We start from the raw sequence: 16,634 nt of genomic DNA, 5'->3' as shown, positions 1-16,634 counted from the left end.
TTCCTGTAAGAGCTCAAAATATATCTAAATTTGAAAGAGCTGCTGCAGTCTAATAAAAATATAATTGTTTGTACATGAAATCCAAGATCAAAAAATCAAGTATGGCTATGCACACATTTATTACAAACTGTGTTGTGTGTTGAGGAAGTTAATTGTTATAGGGGGATTATGGCGGGGTGTATATGGCCTCTGTATCCGACACCTATATATGGAGATGAGTGGTCCAAAACATCTATTGAAGATGTTTTAAAAATCTATAACTAATTTAAAAACAATTAGTTTTAAAATGTGAAAAAGGAGTCATTATGTCACGAGAAATCTTGTACAGCACAATTTTGCCGCATTGCCTTATTTCTCTGTGCTGTGTCATTTCCTGTGACCAGATCGATTTAAGTAGAAAAAAAAATCACTTCGCCTCAAAATTTGTCCGGGGGATGAATTATTTTGAGTCAAATTGAAGGTTTTCTCATCATTCCTCCCATAATTACATTTGAGTTAGATAGAGCACACAGAGTATATAGCCAAGTACTAGGTTAATAAACAAGTCCATCATTTCAAAGTTATTAATCTCATAGTTGGCATATTTTTCTGTAAGTTACTGTGATAAATGCACGTGGCTGCTGCGGTTAATGATTAATGCCGGCGTTTCGTGGCTTTTTGCTGGAAACGAGCCACAAATAGATGCAGTGTAGCTTGAAATTGCTACAGCAGAAATTTATCTTTTTGGGACTGATGAAAAGGGCAAGTTATCTTCCCTTTTGAGGCATGTCATTTGTCGGATTCAGCATTAGCATTGCATGAAAGTGTCCTGTGCTGAGTACAGTTTAATTGTTCATTTAGCTTTTGAAATCGCCAGCAAGGCAATACTTTCAATACTTTTGGCATTCTGCCTAATTAGTAATTATGTCTTACCATTGTACCTTATGACAATGTAAAGGCTTGCTGTGCAGAATACAGTATATGGTTTCGTCAGGATGGGAATTAACAAGATACTTTTACTCTAGTGATTTACAGTCATGTATAGGTTCTGCATTAGTACTTTATGGGAGCTGGACTGAAATATTCATATTAGCAAATTATATATTATATACAAGTGTTTGCAATTTATGTTGTGACAGCAGTGTTGGGAAGGTTACTTTTAAAATGTAATCCCCTACAGATTACAGATTACACACCCCAAAATGTAGTTTGTAACGTAATCCATTAAATCACTTAAAGTGAGTAACGTAATCTGATTACTTTGGATTACTTGATATTGTCATGTTTTTTAAACGACATGAATTTAGCAACCACATCCTGAAAATTCTTGTTTGTTGTCTTCAAATGTCTGAGCCCAAGTCTCCATGAATAAGCAACTGTTTGCTGTAGAGAAACAAAGACCACGACATCTTAATATAAGAGGTTTTGTCTGTTAAAAAACAGTAACAAGATCAGTCTTTCCTTCACCATATTAAAATATTATTGATAGAGAAGTTATTTTTTATATGAGATCACCTTAAATTATGTCAACCTACTGTTAGGTGTCATGTTGTTTAGACCTGGTTTAGTCCTGGTTTAGTCCTGATTTTTAGACCTGGTTTACTCCTGATTTTAGACTTGGTTTAGACCAGGTCTAGACCAGGTCTTTAGTTCTGGTTTAGTCGTGGTTTAGTCCTAGTTTAAACCTGGTTCAGTCCTGCTTTAGTCCTGGTTTAGTCCTGGTTTAGTCCTGGATTAGTCCTGGTTTAGTCCTGGTGTTAGTTCTGGTTTAGAGGCGCACAGGAGGAAGCGCGGTTTACGCAAGAAAACACGTTCCACACCCGGCGCACGAGACGGCGGTGTCCGCGCTGTAACGACGGAAGGAGACGTGGTCCGCGGGTTGTCAGGTTGACGATGATGAAGGTGTGTGTTTGTGTGTGTTTGTGTGCACGTCCACTCATGTCGCAGGTCACTATAGGACAGTAGTGCAGATATTATGAGTCTATGCAGGTTGTTTTCACTAGTGCCAGTAGCTCCAGTTTCACATTTAAGTTGTAGGCGATTTTATATTAGTTATTATATATATATATATATATATATATATATATATATATATATATATATATATATATATATATATATATATATATATATATATATATATATCTCACATCGGGAGAAGAATTTCCAAGACACAAATGCGTTTTTACCAATGCACTGCTGCTTCCACTGTGTGACTGACACCGCCAACTTTAACGTGACGTTTACATCGGTCTTATTGCGCGCGTTCTGTTTGGGTTTCCGGCAATGAGTGGAATTACTGAAATAAAAAAATAAATAAATGGGATGTAGCACAAAATGTGAAAACAGGAAAATACCGCCTTGTAATCCACTTATTTCAGCAAAGTAACTGTAATCCAATTACCACTCATTGAAACAGTAACTGTAACGGAATACAGTTACTCATAATTTGTACTCTGATTACGTAACGGCGGTACATGTAATCCGTTACTCCCCAACACTGTGTGACAGTAGTTGTGTACAAGCTGATTCACTAGCAGTAGATGCAAATGTAGTAACTGTCAATCTGTAGTAGTTATTGTGTTCTTGTATGTTTATACTACTATTGTATTAGTAATAATTTTGCTAAGAACTCTAAATTATATAATTTGCAGTATCAGTATTTTTACTTGGGTACATTCCTGTTTGGGTACACTGGCTATTTACAACAGCAGATTTATTTCACATGATTTTAGCAGTCTTCTGTTCTGCATCTAATAAAAGATGACATGATCGTTTATCTTCAATGTAATAAATGCTAAATGAGATTTGTTATCTTAAATAGAATGTAATCATATGTAAGTAATAGCATTATACTGGGAAAATGAAATCATTGACTTTGATATTGGCATAAAAACATGGAAAAAATCTGCTGCTCTTGGCGTCTATGGCCACTTTAGCAGCAGAGTTACTAAATCACATGGCAGCTACAGTTTTATGTCTGCCGATAACATATGCTATATTGACTCACCATGTTTCTTCAGATAAAGTGGTATTATGGGATAAATGTGGTTAATCAGAACACTAACTGTTCTAGAGATGAAGCTTGCTCCGATATTTCAGGTCAAAGGGATACAGTGTCCAATTTCGATGAGAGGTCTTTGTAAACATCACAGAATGCCCCTTTAAACCAAATGAACATGTGGCTTAATATGAATAAATATTTGATCATTTTGATGTTGCAATTTCCCAATCCTTTTTTTTTTTTTAAGCATATTTCTGTTGGCTGATTTTGAATTGCACTTGAGAAGAAAATTGGATCAGACAGAATTCAATTCATTTGAATGTAATTTGAAGTGCATATAAAGATTTTACTAGATGCTGTTAAATAAGTTCTACTATTTCTAATTGCTGTGTTAGGATATGAGGTAATACACATGTGGTATCTCTATTTAAAATTGTATTAAATACACTAAATAGAAAATATTTTGCTTTTTAAATCGTACCAATGCTTTTTTGCAATTTTTTCCTGTGTGTGTTTCCAGGTTTCAAACTGAGGTCAACTATGACACATTAGAAATTCGGGATGGCCCCTCAGCGTCCTCCCCTCTGATTGGTGAATACCACGGAACCCAAGCACCACACTTCTTGATCTCCACTTCCAACTTCTTGTTCCTGCTGTTTACCACGGACAATAGTCGCTCAGCATCAGGCTTCAGCATTCGATATGAAAGTAAGAAAACTATAAAGCATATACAAGTAACACATAGTAAGAGCGCTAATTGTTCTGGGGTAAATATCAGGTGTGAAGATGGAGACCGACTCTTGTCTTGACCCTGGCATCCCTGTGAATGGACGTCGCCATGGAAGCAGCTTCTCCATTGGCTCTCAAGTCTCGTTCACATGTGACGCAGGATACACACTGAGTGACCAGGAGCCAATCGTTTGTGAGCAGAATCATCAGTGGAGCCATGCGCTGCCCAGCTGTGATGGTAACAACCTCTCATTCATATTAAAACAGAAACACTCATTCCACTTTGTGTTGTCTTGTGGTAATACAGAGTGTTTTTAAATTCCATACACCTTCACTAGAATCATTTTGACCAATCAGTGCTGGATTTACTAACTTCTACTGAACAAAGGGTAAAATGTAGTTAATGTAATGTGAACATGTAACTTGAAAATGATACTGCTTACTGACATTACAAGGTGGCATAGAACATTTTGAGCTCTGGATATTTAGAGAGACTAATAATAAAGGGCTAACTCAAACTAGGGCTGGGTGATATGGATAAAAAAATATATCTCGATATATTTTGCTATATCTCGATATACGATATATATCTGTTCAAGAAAAAATAACCCCCTAAAATTGAAAACTGCAAAAAAAAAAAAAAAAAAAAAAAGCCAAATTCCAGAAGGTCTCTTTTTTTATTGAAGTGTAAGAGGTCAGCAGTTCATATAGGAATGTTTAAGATTACAAAAAAACAAATTACATAAATAATAATTTAACTGTAAAATTTAAGAAATAACACATATTTCCTTCTTTTCATTCATAAATAAAACAACTCAACACAAGATCATCTTTGCATTAACTCTGTTATCCAATCCAGAACCAGAACCATGAGCACCTTCAGCAGAGGAAGCTCAGGATGTTTCTTATTTTAACAGATCCATGTTCCAGCAGTAAGGAGCTCTGAGGTTTCCCACAATCCACTGCAGATCAAACCCAACGTTTCCAAACACTATTGTACAAGTTACACTGCAACAGATTATTCATTAAAATATTCTGCATAAATAAACTTTACATTGCTAAACTTTATAATATATAAAGCATAACGACTCTAGAGCCACATCAGCCCGTTTGCGATAATAATGTGTTTAATACAGCTTTGCGCACGTGTTTACATTTTACAGAAACGAAACTTAAGCGCATGGCTCATTTGCATAAACAGCGCACTTCTCGTTTAGCTTCTTTCATGCTAAAGAACGCGACTCGGTGGAACATGTGGTTGTGCTGCTGATGGTTTTGTCTGTAAATGGTGGAAAAGGTTCGTGGTGCTTGAAGTTTTTCACTGGCACCAACTTTCTTCGTTCACGGCGGTAGTGAGGAGTGAAGGAGACACGAGCGAACAAAATCAGGGAGGTGGGGGCGCGCGGAGGCGACGAGAGAGAAGGTAAACAAGCGAAGTGGCGAGCTCTAAATTGAATATAAGCATCATATCGATATATACGATATGTCAGAATTCATATCGAGTTTAAAAAATATCTCGATATATTTAAAATATCGAGATATCGCCCACCGCTAACTCAAACGTGTGAATGAAACAAAACACAACTACAGGTATGTTTTGATGAGGGAGCAACATTCTAACACGGCTTATAAGAGTCGGTTTTGTGTAATATTGGACCTTTAACTACAAGGATTTATGTTGTTCCATAGATTAATATATTTGGTTTTGTTTCTTAGCACAGGCAGCATTAGTCAGTTTGTTAGTTGTAATTACATATACAATATACAAATATATATACAACTGTTGTGCATTTCAGGATCACAATCTTAGTCCAGGAAAGCTGCCAACGAGAATATTTTGTACCGTTGTGTGTTAATATTTCTCAGTTAGACTGAGCTAACATTTCCACAGACAAAAACTGTGTCTGGGGAATGCTGGCTGGATATTTAGATATTGCAGTTTATATTTTTATTATTTAATTTATTATCAGTAGATTTACTTGTACAATGTATAACATAAACATAATGCTAGTCCAAGTATATTGTCCGGGATCATTATAAAAGTGATTGTACTTTGCGAAGATATGCTGGTCAAATAACAGTTGAAATACAGACTTAGTGCTCTCGTATTTGCCTTTTCAACACGTGAGGCGACTACACAACATTTCATTCATCCATTTTGCTCACTGAAAAGAATCCAATTTGAAAGGTAGAATGGCGGATGTCTCAACTTTGGATTGAGTTCATATAGAGGCAATTCTTGTCACAGGACAGGCAATATAACATAAGCAGTTTTAAAGGACCACTCTGACATTTTCAATTTTCATCCAAGCATGCCATCTCACCAGACAGCTGTCACATTACAACGCACACTATTTTAACATAGTGCTTTTGGAAAATAGCTTTGACTGAACTACAGTATGCCTTCAGAGGTGGAGTGATGTGATAAAATGGTACAGTTGGCAAGATGACATTATTTTACATTGGACTCGGTGATGTGCTCTGTATTTAAAGAATTTTCTTAAGAGAAGCAACAAAAGTATACAACCTCTTCAAGACCCATTTAAACGAAGGCTCTGAGGCACAGTTAACATTTGAAAAAAATAAATAAAAACACTCTTAGGTTGAATGTACAGTATTATGAAGCAGCTGAAATGTATTATTTTGGCAATAATGTGTCTCAAAGAAAACAGATAAATATATGCTATTTTCCCCCACAGGCACGTACAGGCCAATTAGTTTTCATTTCACCTAAACATTTTTATTGTACTCCTGCCGTTGGCTAAAGTCACGGTGCTTTTAAAACAGGACACCAGCTGCTTTTTATTTGTCTAGACCAATATTAAAAGAACACTGTCTTCTTGCACCAGTCAATAACCCCTGTTTGAGCCAAAACTACATTGTTACACGTGGAAGGTCAAGAAGACAACATAATGGACCAAACTGCTGGACTTTGATTTAATAAAAGGGTTGTACAATTTTCTCTGAACAGAAAGTAAAGTAAAAAAAATAATAATAATATTAACAGTTACTCACAAAGATTGGTTGTATGGGCCGCGGTGGCTCAGTGGTGAAGCGTTCAAAGTCAATGTCATAAGTTGCCTGTTCAGTCCTAGCTTCAACTTGCATTTTTTTGCTTTACCCTTGTCCAGTGCTTACCTATATATTTTTGTTTATAGTAAGATGCTGAAATTATAGATAATAATATTTTTTAACATGCTCACTTTAAAGAAAAATACTAGACACTTTTGGTTTGTGGTGTGAAGTAGTTTATTTTTTTTTATGAGCAGTGGTCATTTCCTTAAAAGCAGATTCAAAGAAAATTTGATCCAGTGCATTAAAGCTATGTGTGCTTGTGAAATCGCCCACTTGCAGCTTTCTCTCAGTGAGGGTTAAGGAGGAGAGATATGGTGAATGTGTTTTTCTGTCAGCATGTCGACTGCAGCCCCAACAGGAGCTAGACTTAAAAAGCAGAAGTAAGCAATTCTAATCCAATACTTTCCAGTACTTCTGCTCATGGTTGACTTGCCCACCAGTTGATTCTAAGTCTTCTACTGAGTTTCCCTACTGTTCTAAACCACACTACTGGACTTTGAAATAATGTTTTGACTCAAATTTAGCCTTAATTATCCCAAACATGACTCATGATCCAAACGTGTCTCATTATCTTTGGTAACTCTGAGGGGATGTATTGTGGGTTACTGACAGAATTTGGAAAATATGTTTAGACTGTAGCATAACATGTCTTTAAATCACATTGTTTTTCAATAGCATTAACAAACTGAAAATGCAATATATTATTGTTTATTATTGCTATTGGAAAACAATGCAATTTAAAGACATGATGGCATGATGACGTCCACCATCTGCCAGGGGTATTCTGCTAAGATACTTAAAGATGCACTATGTAACTTTTTTTGATGAAGGGTTTGCTTTGTCTGGAATGTTCCCCAGTATGACATTTAAGATATCGATCTCCATGGAGACAAGCATGGCACCACCAGGTTATCTCATTCACACTAAAATGTGCATGTGCTAGATAAGTTAAGCACTATACCAGTACTGTGGAACACTGTAAAGCCTAGTTTCCATAGGACCGCTACACAGGCATTTTTGGCTGGAGGAACTAAAGGGTGCTAAGCTCTTCAATGTGTATGCCTGGAGCAGACCCCCCACGCCTGGTCATGTTTGCGTAGCTGTTTTAAACAAGTTTGAATGTAGTTAGCACTGTGTAGTGATTTATAAAACTTGTAAGCAGCTTATTAATGGTCACACTCATGTTTGTTGTTCATGACTTATTAACAGTATTAAGCATCTACAAAGAGCTGCCAAAGTTATTTATCAAAGAGCACATGCTCCGCACCATTGCCTTTGCATGCAACATGTACGGAGAAAACAAAAGTGAAACTCAAGCGTTCATCAGCCCACGTGAGGATCAGCTGTGTGCTTTGATTTATTTGCATGTGCATTTGTTTTGCATTATATTTGAGCATTGATCGATGCTGATGCTCCTTTAGCACCGTTCTTTTGATAGTTGTCCATCAGGTGGCCCCAAGCAAACTGTGCCAATGGGATAAGTCTTAAGAGTATTAACATCTCTGTCAAGAACAGGAGGTGACCAGAAAAGTTTCTTAGTGCACCTTTAAAGCCCATAGTTGCAGGGATTCTAGTCACCTGTGTACTAATAGCGTACTCCTCCTCCTTTAGCAGGAGTTCTTTCTCAGAGTTCATTTAGGTCCACATGCAGTGTCTTTAGAAACATTATGCACACCAGACACACAGCTCTGTGCACAGGGGTCACGGAGTCAGACAGTGTCAGTGTTTGAGAGTTAAATCCTGGGGAAGGGCAAGAAAAGTCAGAGAAGTAGAACAGCTCTCCTCAGACTTCTGCTGGCTCTGGTATCATAGCACGTTTTAGAATAAGACTTAACCATACCCTATATCTTCTGCAATATCAAGAGCCATAATGTGTTTTTAAAATTTTTGAATTTCACACAATTTTATGAGTAAAACTGTGATAAATGACTCATTTTGTGTCAGTCTTTGTTAGCTCTTACAAACCAATGTTGGTGCTTTCATTTAATGCTCCAACCATTGACTGGCCCTATGAGTTTTGCTTGCATTTGTTGAAAAGAGGTATTTGGGTGCTTAATTCCTGCCTCTTATATGATTTCATTCTATAATTTGTATATTAACAGATATTTGTTTCTTTTGTTATGTTCTGTGTAGCACTTTGTGGAGGATATGTCTATGGCAAAACAGGCACAATCCTGTCACCTGGCTTTCCTGACTTTTACCCAAACTCTCTAAACTGCACCTGGACAATTGAGGTGTCCCATGGCAAGGGTAAGCATATTTTCTTAAATCATTGCATGTGGCAGTTTCAGAACATACATACATATATGCATTTTTCTATAGGGGTCCATCTGGTTTTCCACACCTTCCATCTGGAGGAGAATCATGACTACCTGTCCATCACGGAAGATGGAAATTTTCTGGTTCCAGTTGCACGACTCACTGGCTCAGTACTGCCACCTGGTGTCAAAGCTGGGCTGTACGGGAACTTCACCACTCAACTACGATTCATTTCTGACTTTTCCATGAGTTATGAAGGCTTTAACATCACATTCTCAGGTAAAATTTTGAAAGGGCTAATTATATATTTTCAGTGATTAATTTACACAATGTTAAGCATTTATTTTAATTGTGTTATTGTTTAGAGTATGATCTGGAGCCATGTGAGGACCCTGGGGTGCCTGCCTTCAGTCGTAGAATGGGCTTTAGGTTTCGGGTTGGCGATGCTTTGGCATTCTCCTGTTTCCAAGGTTACAGACTAGAGGGGGACAGTACCATTACCTGTCTGGGTGGGGGACGGCGAGTCTGGAGCAACACCTTGCCAAGATGTATAGGTAAGGCTGTCCATCAACAGAATTATAGGTAATCAAATTGAAATTAATTGGAATTAATAGGGATTATAGGTTTGAGGGATACGACAGCCAAAATGCATATGAGTGGAGTTTCCAAGTCTGCTTAAATTCTCAAGGGCCGTTCACACCAAGGCGTCAAAGTGTCCACTTTCAATGTAAAGTCTATGTGGACGCGCGACTAGAGCATCCTGCGTTTTTGCGGCGCATCTTCGGCGTCAGCGCGGCACGTCTTGAGCGTCTTGAGCGTTTTGGCGTCAGCGGCCAAGACGCGCGTCCAAGGCGTCAGCGTCAAGAAGCTGAAAATGCTGAACTTTTCCCGTCAGACACGCCGCGTCAACCAATCAGGGACGAGTATCCAGTGATGCAGCGACGTTATTGTCAGGAAGCAAGACCCGAGAACCAGAGCGAGAACCACAAACGTGAGCGGAGAATACATATATACGCCACAATCACCGAGCCGATCGCGAGGACTAAACCAGGACCGGACCAGGACTAAGCAAGGACTAGACCGGGACTAAACAAGGACTGGACCTAGACTAGACCGGGAGTAAACAAGGACTAGACCCTGAATAGACCGAGACTAAACCACGACTAGACCGGGACTAGACCGTGATTAGACCAGGACTAGACCGGGAGTGATCCAGTGTCATTAGCGGAGTATAAATATATATCCGCCCCAGTCGTCGACCCGATCTCCTCCGCTGATGTTTTATGTCATAAAACACTCTGTCAGTCTGGTCTGACATTGTTTCGGGAAAAGACCGGGACCGGGCTCTTGTTTCCAGGGCAACGGACGCGCGTCAAGTATTTTTGTCCCGTTCGTCTACGGCGTCAAAGACGCACGTCGGGGGCGTCTAAACTCAAATGCAAAGGCGTCCAAATAGAGGGGTCAAGGCGTTTTTTGACGCTTTGGTGTGAACGGCCCTTAAGACTCCATGGTGCTGTATACCCTGTTCATAATTGGCTATTGTGCATGATGTTTCCCAATGTGGCACATTTATCTTCTAATGGAAAAAGTATAGGAGAATGAATACATATTTTTATATAATTTAATATATAATTTGGTAGGTTTTAGTTAAAATGTTTTTATTTAATTTGCATAGATTTTGCCAAGGGTTTCTCTTTAGTCTCCAGACAATGTAGAAAATGCTGTTATAGCAGATCCTCCTCCTGAAGGATAATAATGGTGCCCCTTATCCCATTCCAAACAGTCTTGTCTTCAGCTTGGCTTATTGTCTACCCCCCCCCCCCTTTTTATATAGTCCTCAGGTGGATAATTAGGTTAAAAGCTCATATAAAAAGTCCTTTTGTTGTGTCTTTTGTGTTTTGTTACTCTCCTTTCTAATTTTCTCTACAAATTTTCAAAAGACCCCTGTCAGCCCTGTTCCATCTTGGTTAACCTTGTTGTTTTTCTCCCCTTTACTATTCCTATTATGATCCTTCTCACAACATTTTTTCATTAACTGATGGAGTGTCTTAGAGTGTCTTTCTATTGATATGCATCAGCTCCTTAATGCAGCATAATCCTTCTTTGTGCATTTAACAAAAACAATTTTCATCTGAACCTGAACGCACCCTATGCTGTAGTTCTCCAAATGCTGTCTCATTACCTCTGCTGCTTCCACAATAATGGTCCTTCTTAGTGGAACTTTAAAGCCTGCTTGCCGTTTTCTTCTTGCCTCTTCATTTACATGTGACAAAACCCTATTTGCACCCTGTATTTGAATTTGGTAATGGGTGCTGCATCAGCCAGATAATCCTGTATAATTTCAACCACACACATTTTAACATGCTAATTCAGAGCAGCTTTTATTCATAGTTTTGTAATGTATTTGAATGTATAGCTTTGACATTTGCAGGGCATTATATCTTATCCTATATATTATTCTCATACCCATCCAGTGGTGTGCTTAGCCATCTCACTATCAAATCCACTATTATCTGTTCTGTAGCCGAATGTGGAGCCTCTTCAGTGGGACTGGAGGGAGTACTTCTCTCTCCCAACTTCCCATCCAACTACGATAACAACCACGAGTGTATCTACCGCATCACCACAGAAAAGGGCAAAGGAATCAGGCTGAGAGCAGAGAGCTTCTCTCTGCAGAATGGAGACTTTCTCAAGGTATGTGCAAATTTGTTACTCATTTAATTAGTAATAGCAGCACAGTGTTTCTATGAGATTGTATGCACTATACACAATATGTAGCAAAAGGAGGTTGAATTTTGGTAACTCGTCAAAAATTGTATTGTCCAGTGTACAGAATTCAGCCTTCTTTTGCTTTGACATTTTACCTTGACAACTGAGGGATCACACACTCATCTGCAATATGCACATTTTTATTCTTTCTTGGCCTGTGTTTCTAGAAAATGACCAGTTTTCTTCAAAAGTTGAAGTTCCAGTACTACAGTATATGTTCACATAAAGTGAGCAAATGTCTAATTAAACTGAACATAGTAAAATAGCCATAAGCATATATGTGGGGAGATTGCTCCCTACAGCTGTTAGCAGGTGTTAAACATTGTGGTGGAAGCAGTAAAATCCCTGCAGGGGATTATTACCCATGTTCCCTATTAGTTTTGATGGCATTCCTGCTGCAGCAGCCCCTCCACAACTGAACAGATACACCAAAGTCGCTACACAGGAATCAATTGGGCCTATGTTAACCCGCTAACCAACTCTGTGTAGTCCATTAGGCTGAACGGTTAGGCTGTGGAATAATGCACAACCCCATAAAAGCTTACAATGATGATGTTAGCATTGATTAGCTGCGACATGGGCGTAATTTGCTATGGTGCTGCCAATTTTCCAGAAAGACCAGAGTTACATATGGCACACATGCAACATATAAATTTGCTGAGAGCAGCATTTTCTTGACATAAATCATCTTGTAGGCAGGGGTATTTATCACCCAGGTGGTAATTGTGGAGGCTGCTACCTTGGCCAAGTCTCTCTTGAAAAAGAGATTCTGAATGTCAGTGGGTCCTCCAGGTTAAATAAAGGTGAAATTAAATAAATCATAGAGGAACATGCTATTGTTCAGACAAGGAACTGTACCGTGCATTATGATTACAGTTTGATCCTAAGCTTTTTTCTGCCATAGAAACAAATCAGGGCATCCCTATTAGAGCAAATGCTTGGTAATAGTGTTGCCATAGATTGGAAAAACAAAAGCCCGTTCCTGGTTGACCTTCACTAAATACTGTAGTGAACTGTATTTAGTCATTCAAGTTAATTATAACAGCCAAATGACTAAATTACACTCTTGTTCCCAGAAGACCAGTATGTTTGGTTCTTTTCCCCATTGGTAAAATTCTGATGTAATAAACAGACACAGAACTGAACTAAAAATAATTTATTCCATGGTTTATGTTAAATTTCCTATATACTGCAGATCTAGGTCACATCATATGGTTGTGCTTGTATTTATTAGCAGCTTTTTCAAAAATGGCTCTATATTCTGTTACAGTGTTAGTCACTGTTTAAAGTACTGTTCATATTGTATTTGTTGTATTGGCATCACTGGTACTTAAACGTCTCTTTAGTCTGTTATTATAGACCTCTTGTCCCTAATGCCATTGATGGATACAGAGCACAGTCTCATAGGGCTGTTCAAATCTCTCTTCAGTCTGAAGTCATAGAGACTGTAAAAGATAAAGTATGTGATTCACATGATGTACAATCATCAAAGTTCCTACCTAGGGTATTAAACACTGGATGTACAGTTGTCCCAGTGCTCCCTTGTCTCAAAGACAAGTCTCCTTTGTCTATGGCCCATGTGCCCAAATGTGTCAGTCATAGCAGGTATATAAGACACTCTACATTCATGAAGCTACTCCTGCCACATACTGTGTTAGTGCTTCCTCAGCATTTACATGTATGTGCATTAACAGTATTAGATCTGTGGGCAAGTCATTTTGTGGTGTACAACTATGCAATGGACGAATGTTTCTACTGGGGACTAATAATAATATTTAACTCTTAAAGAAAAAATATATTTATTTGTCAGGTGTAGCCATGATTTGAAAATGTGTTGTTTCCATAAAATTCAAATATCTTTTTAATCTAGATGCACTATATTTAGCTAATCTTTGTATGAAAAAAACAAAACAAAAAAAAACACTTACCTTTTTAAGTATATCTATTCATGCAGTCACATTCAGTGAGTTCACACTGGAGCAGATGAAGTAGACACACCTTTCTACACAGTCTCATATTCTGCCATTCTCTGTATAATTGAACAAAATCGTGCCACTGCAGCCGCAGCTGGGTGAGAGAGGAAGATATTTGCTCTTTCTCAAAAACAGGATTATGTGCTGTGTGGGGTATTTGACAGTATTTACTGCAATAAATTGATTCCTTATCATAATAGAACAGGGACAGACAAAGACATTTGAGAGAATGACTGGAGATCATAAAAGTTAATGAAGTCAGTACAGGTAAACAACAGCAATCAAAAGAATGACATCTTGTGACACACAATTTTTGTTTTCATTTTGGCAAACATAAATCAGGTCAACCTTTAGTGCTACAAATGTAATTAATGTGTTTTTTTTAGTCTGGGATATATGAGTAACCCCTAGAGTAAAAAAAAAACATTTAAGTGAAGAATACAAACCAATTGACACTTTACAGGTATCTATTATTTAAAGTGCAAAGTGAATTGATGGATGATGCAGAAAATAAATCAAATTAGTTTAGTAAATGCCATGTTGTGATGGAGCAGTGTTGGCCAGGTTATAAGGTAAATTAGTCAAAAGCACTGAGGAAAGTAGAATATTTTGCTAGTGTAGGCTTTCTTATAGAATGCCCCAAGTGCCACTTAGACCACCAATTAGTATGCCACTCTCCCAGCTAATGCAGCAAACGCCTGTTACTGCCGCCCCACTCCCAGCACAAAGCATTTGTTTGACATTTGCAGCCGGCTGTGGGCTAACATATGAGCATTATAATTCCTTTTGCTCCTGGCTACGTTTTCATAGTGGCACATAGGAGCTTGCCCAGTTCAAGTCGTGTAAAAATATCCTCTAATACATTGCTTGACCAAATTTGCGCAAATAGACTGTGCCCCTAAGGAAAATAAAGAAGCAGAGAAAGAAACTGGTGATTGTGAGAAAATGGAGGTGGTGGCAGAGGAGCTCTTGGAGAAACAGAGTCAAATAGACAGACACTGGGGGCAGCTGGCAGATGGTGACATGTTGATTTATGAGCTGCAGGACTTTTCATTAGCCACACGGACTTTAACTGTAACACAGAAAATAGGGCCCGCACAGAGAGATGCACAACTGTGGTACATTTAGTCACCAGAGTAATCTCAAACAAAGGGAATGTTTTATAAGCATACATTAAATATATTTTCAGTATTAGGCTTGTAGTTTTGTATATCTGAGCCTTTTATTCAAGTACTCAATATGTTTTATTTGACAGGGACCATAGGTATTGGTGAGATCAGCGATAATGGGATTTTCTGTGTTGATTTAGCAATTTCTCCTTGTGTCTAGCTACTTGTCCTCTGCATCAGCCTACTATAATAGGCTTTTTGCACCATGGCGTCCAGTAACCTCTCTGTTAGTGCCCTACTTCCTGTTCACTTTTCTCTAGGTCGTTTTTGCCGAGTCATGCTAAAATGAATAAATATTTAAAGATAAGGCAGTGAACATGGAGCTGCGGGTGGATGTCACTGACAACATGTCAAAAAGTACACAATAAAATTACTACTTTAGCAGAGGAGACTTCCGTGTTTAGAAAGAGAGATGTCTGTATCTCAATGCTAACACTAATGCCAATTTAGAGGCATAATAAATATTACAATCACACCACAAACTGAAATATTCTACATATGAAAATAATAGTGGCAGTCTTTATTTTTATATGTAGAATATATGTAGAGTTAATTAGAATTTTTAATAGGTTGCTTATTTTATGTTTTACTATTTTAATAATTGACTAATAAGTGACATCAGCCTATTGGCTGATGGCTACGTAAGTTGTCAAGCTGAAATTTATCTTTTTATCGTTTTGCAGTGTTGTTGCCCAGTGTGTCTGTTAGGTTTCTCTAACAGCTTTGAGGGATAGGTCAAAAGAAGAGGAGATATTTCCTTTTAACTTTATAGTAGCATTATGTGTTGAGAGCTGCCAGAAAGAGGTTTAAAATGGAAGAATCTAAATAAGTGTTATGCCTGCTGATGTAGCATAGAGAAGAGAGAGGGCACAGGACATACAATTGTGCCGTACTGAAAGGTATTTCTGCATATTGTCCAATTATATGGAGGGCTTCTCTTAGCTCTTCCTCTCAACTGCAGTGACTTGTAAAACTCTGAGGGATAGAACAGTGGCTCAGACTTTTTTGGTTGCCGTTGGAACCACCTGCCTCCCTGTCACTACCAATCTGTGGACATGTCCCATTCTGTCACTTATAAGCATGAGCTCTTCATATTTATAACCCAGCTGTGCGGTAATAAGGAGCTTTTTACTTCTGAGCACCAATTTCTTCTCCCCGCCTGCTATGGAGGGGAAGTGCAGGCCAAAATGCATTCAGAAATGAAAATGATTACTTCATGATTAGGAAAGCCAGTTGCAAAGTGTACTAGAAAGATGCATGTTCCTATAATTAAGCTTGTTTCTTCTTTTCTCTTACCTGCAGGTGTATGATGGAGAAAATAGCTCCTCACGCCTCCTTGGTAATTTCACTCGAGAGGTTATGCTTGGCCTTGTCATCAACAGTACGTCCAATCACTTATGGGTGGAATTTAACAGCAATGCATCTGGGACTGACACCGGCTTTCGTCTTACATATACAAGTAAGTCCACTTAAGTAACTGCCATATATTTAGGTCTTATTTTTTCACCTCTTGAAATTGCTTCAGTAAGTAATTTTTGCAATTTATTTTGACCTTCTGAAATAAATAATGAAAATGTGATGTTAAATATATCATTTGAGCAAGTGATTTTGATGAGCATAAATCTTATTACTGTAATTTATTTTTGTAAAATTGTTCCAAATGTATATGTATATTTA

The 16,634-nt window shown here is 38.1% G+C and overlaps 1 protein-coding gene across 1 annotated transcript in view; it reads left to right on the top strand.

Annotated features, from left to right (window-relative positions):
• The window catches only part of LOC110175400 (CUB and sushi domain-containing protein 1), a 324,734-nt gene that overhangs the window by 244,323 nt on the left and 63,777 nt on the right, over positions 1–16,634 (top strand). The window contains 7 exon segments of the mRNA XM_055154309.1: positions 3,504–3,691; positions 3,762–3,950; positions 8,921–9,037; positions 9,110–9,325; positions 9,412–9,600; positions 11,571–11,740; positions 16,260–16,416. Of these exon segments, the coding sequence (XP_055010284.1) occupies positions 3,504–3,691; positions 3,762–3,950; positions 8,921–9,037; positions 9,110–9,325; positions 9,412–9,600; positions 11,571–11,740; positions 16,260–16,416 (1,226 nt within the window).

Source organism: Boleophthalmus pectinirostris, unplaced genomic scaffold (assembly GCF_026225935.1).
Source record: "Boleophthalmus pectinirostris isolate CB_2022bp ecotype Guang Dong unplaced genomic scaffold, ASM2622593v1 HiC_scaffold_19, whole genome shotgun sequence".
Lineage (NCBI taxonomy): Eukaryota > Metazoa > Chordata > Actinopteri > Gobiiformes > Gobiidae > Boleophthalmus > Boleophthalmus pectinirostris.
This window is presented reverse-complemented; position numbering and strand designations above follow the sequence as displayed.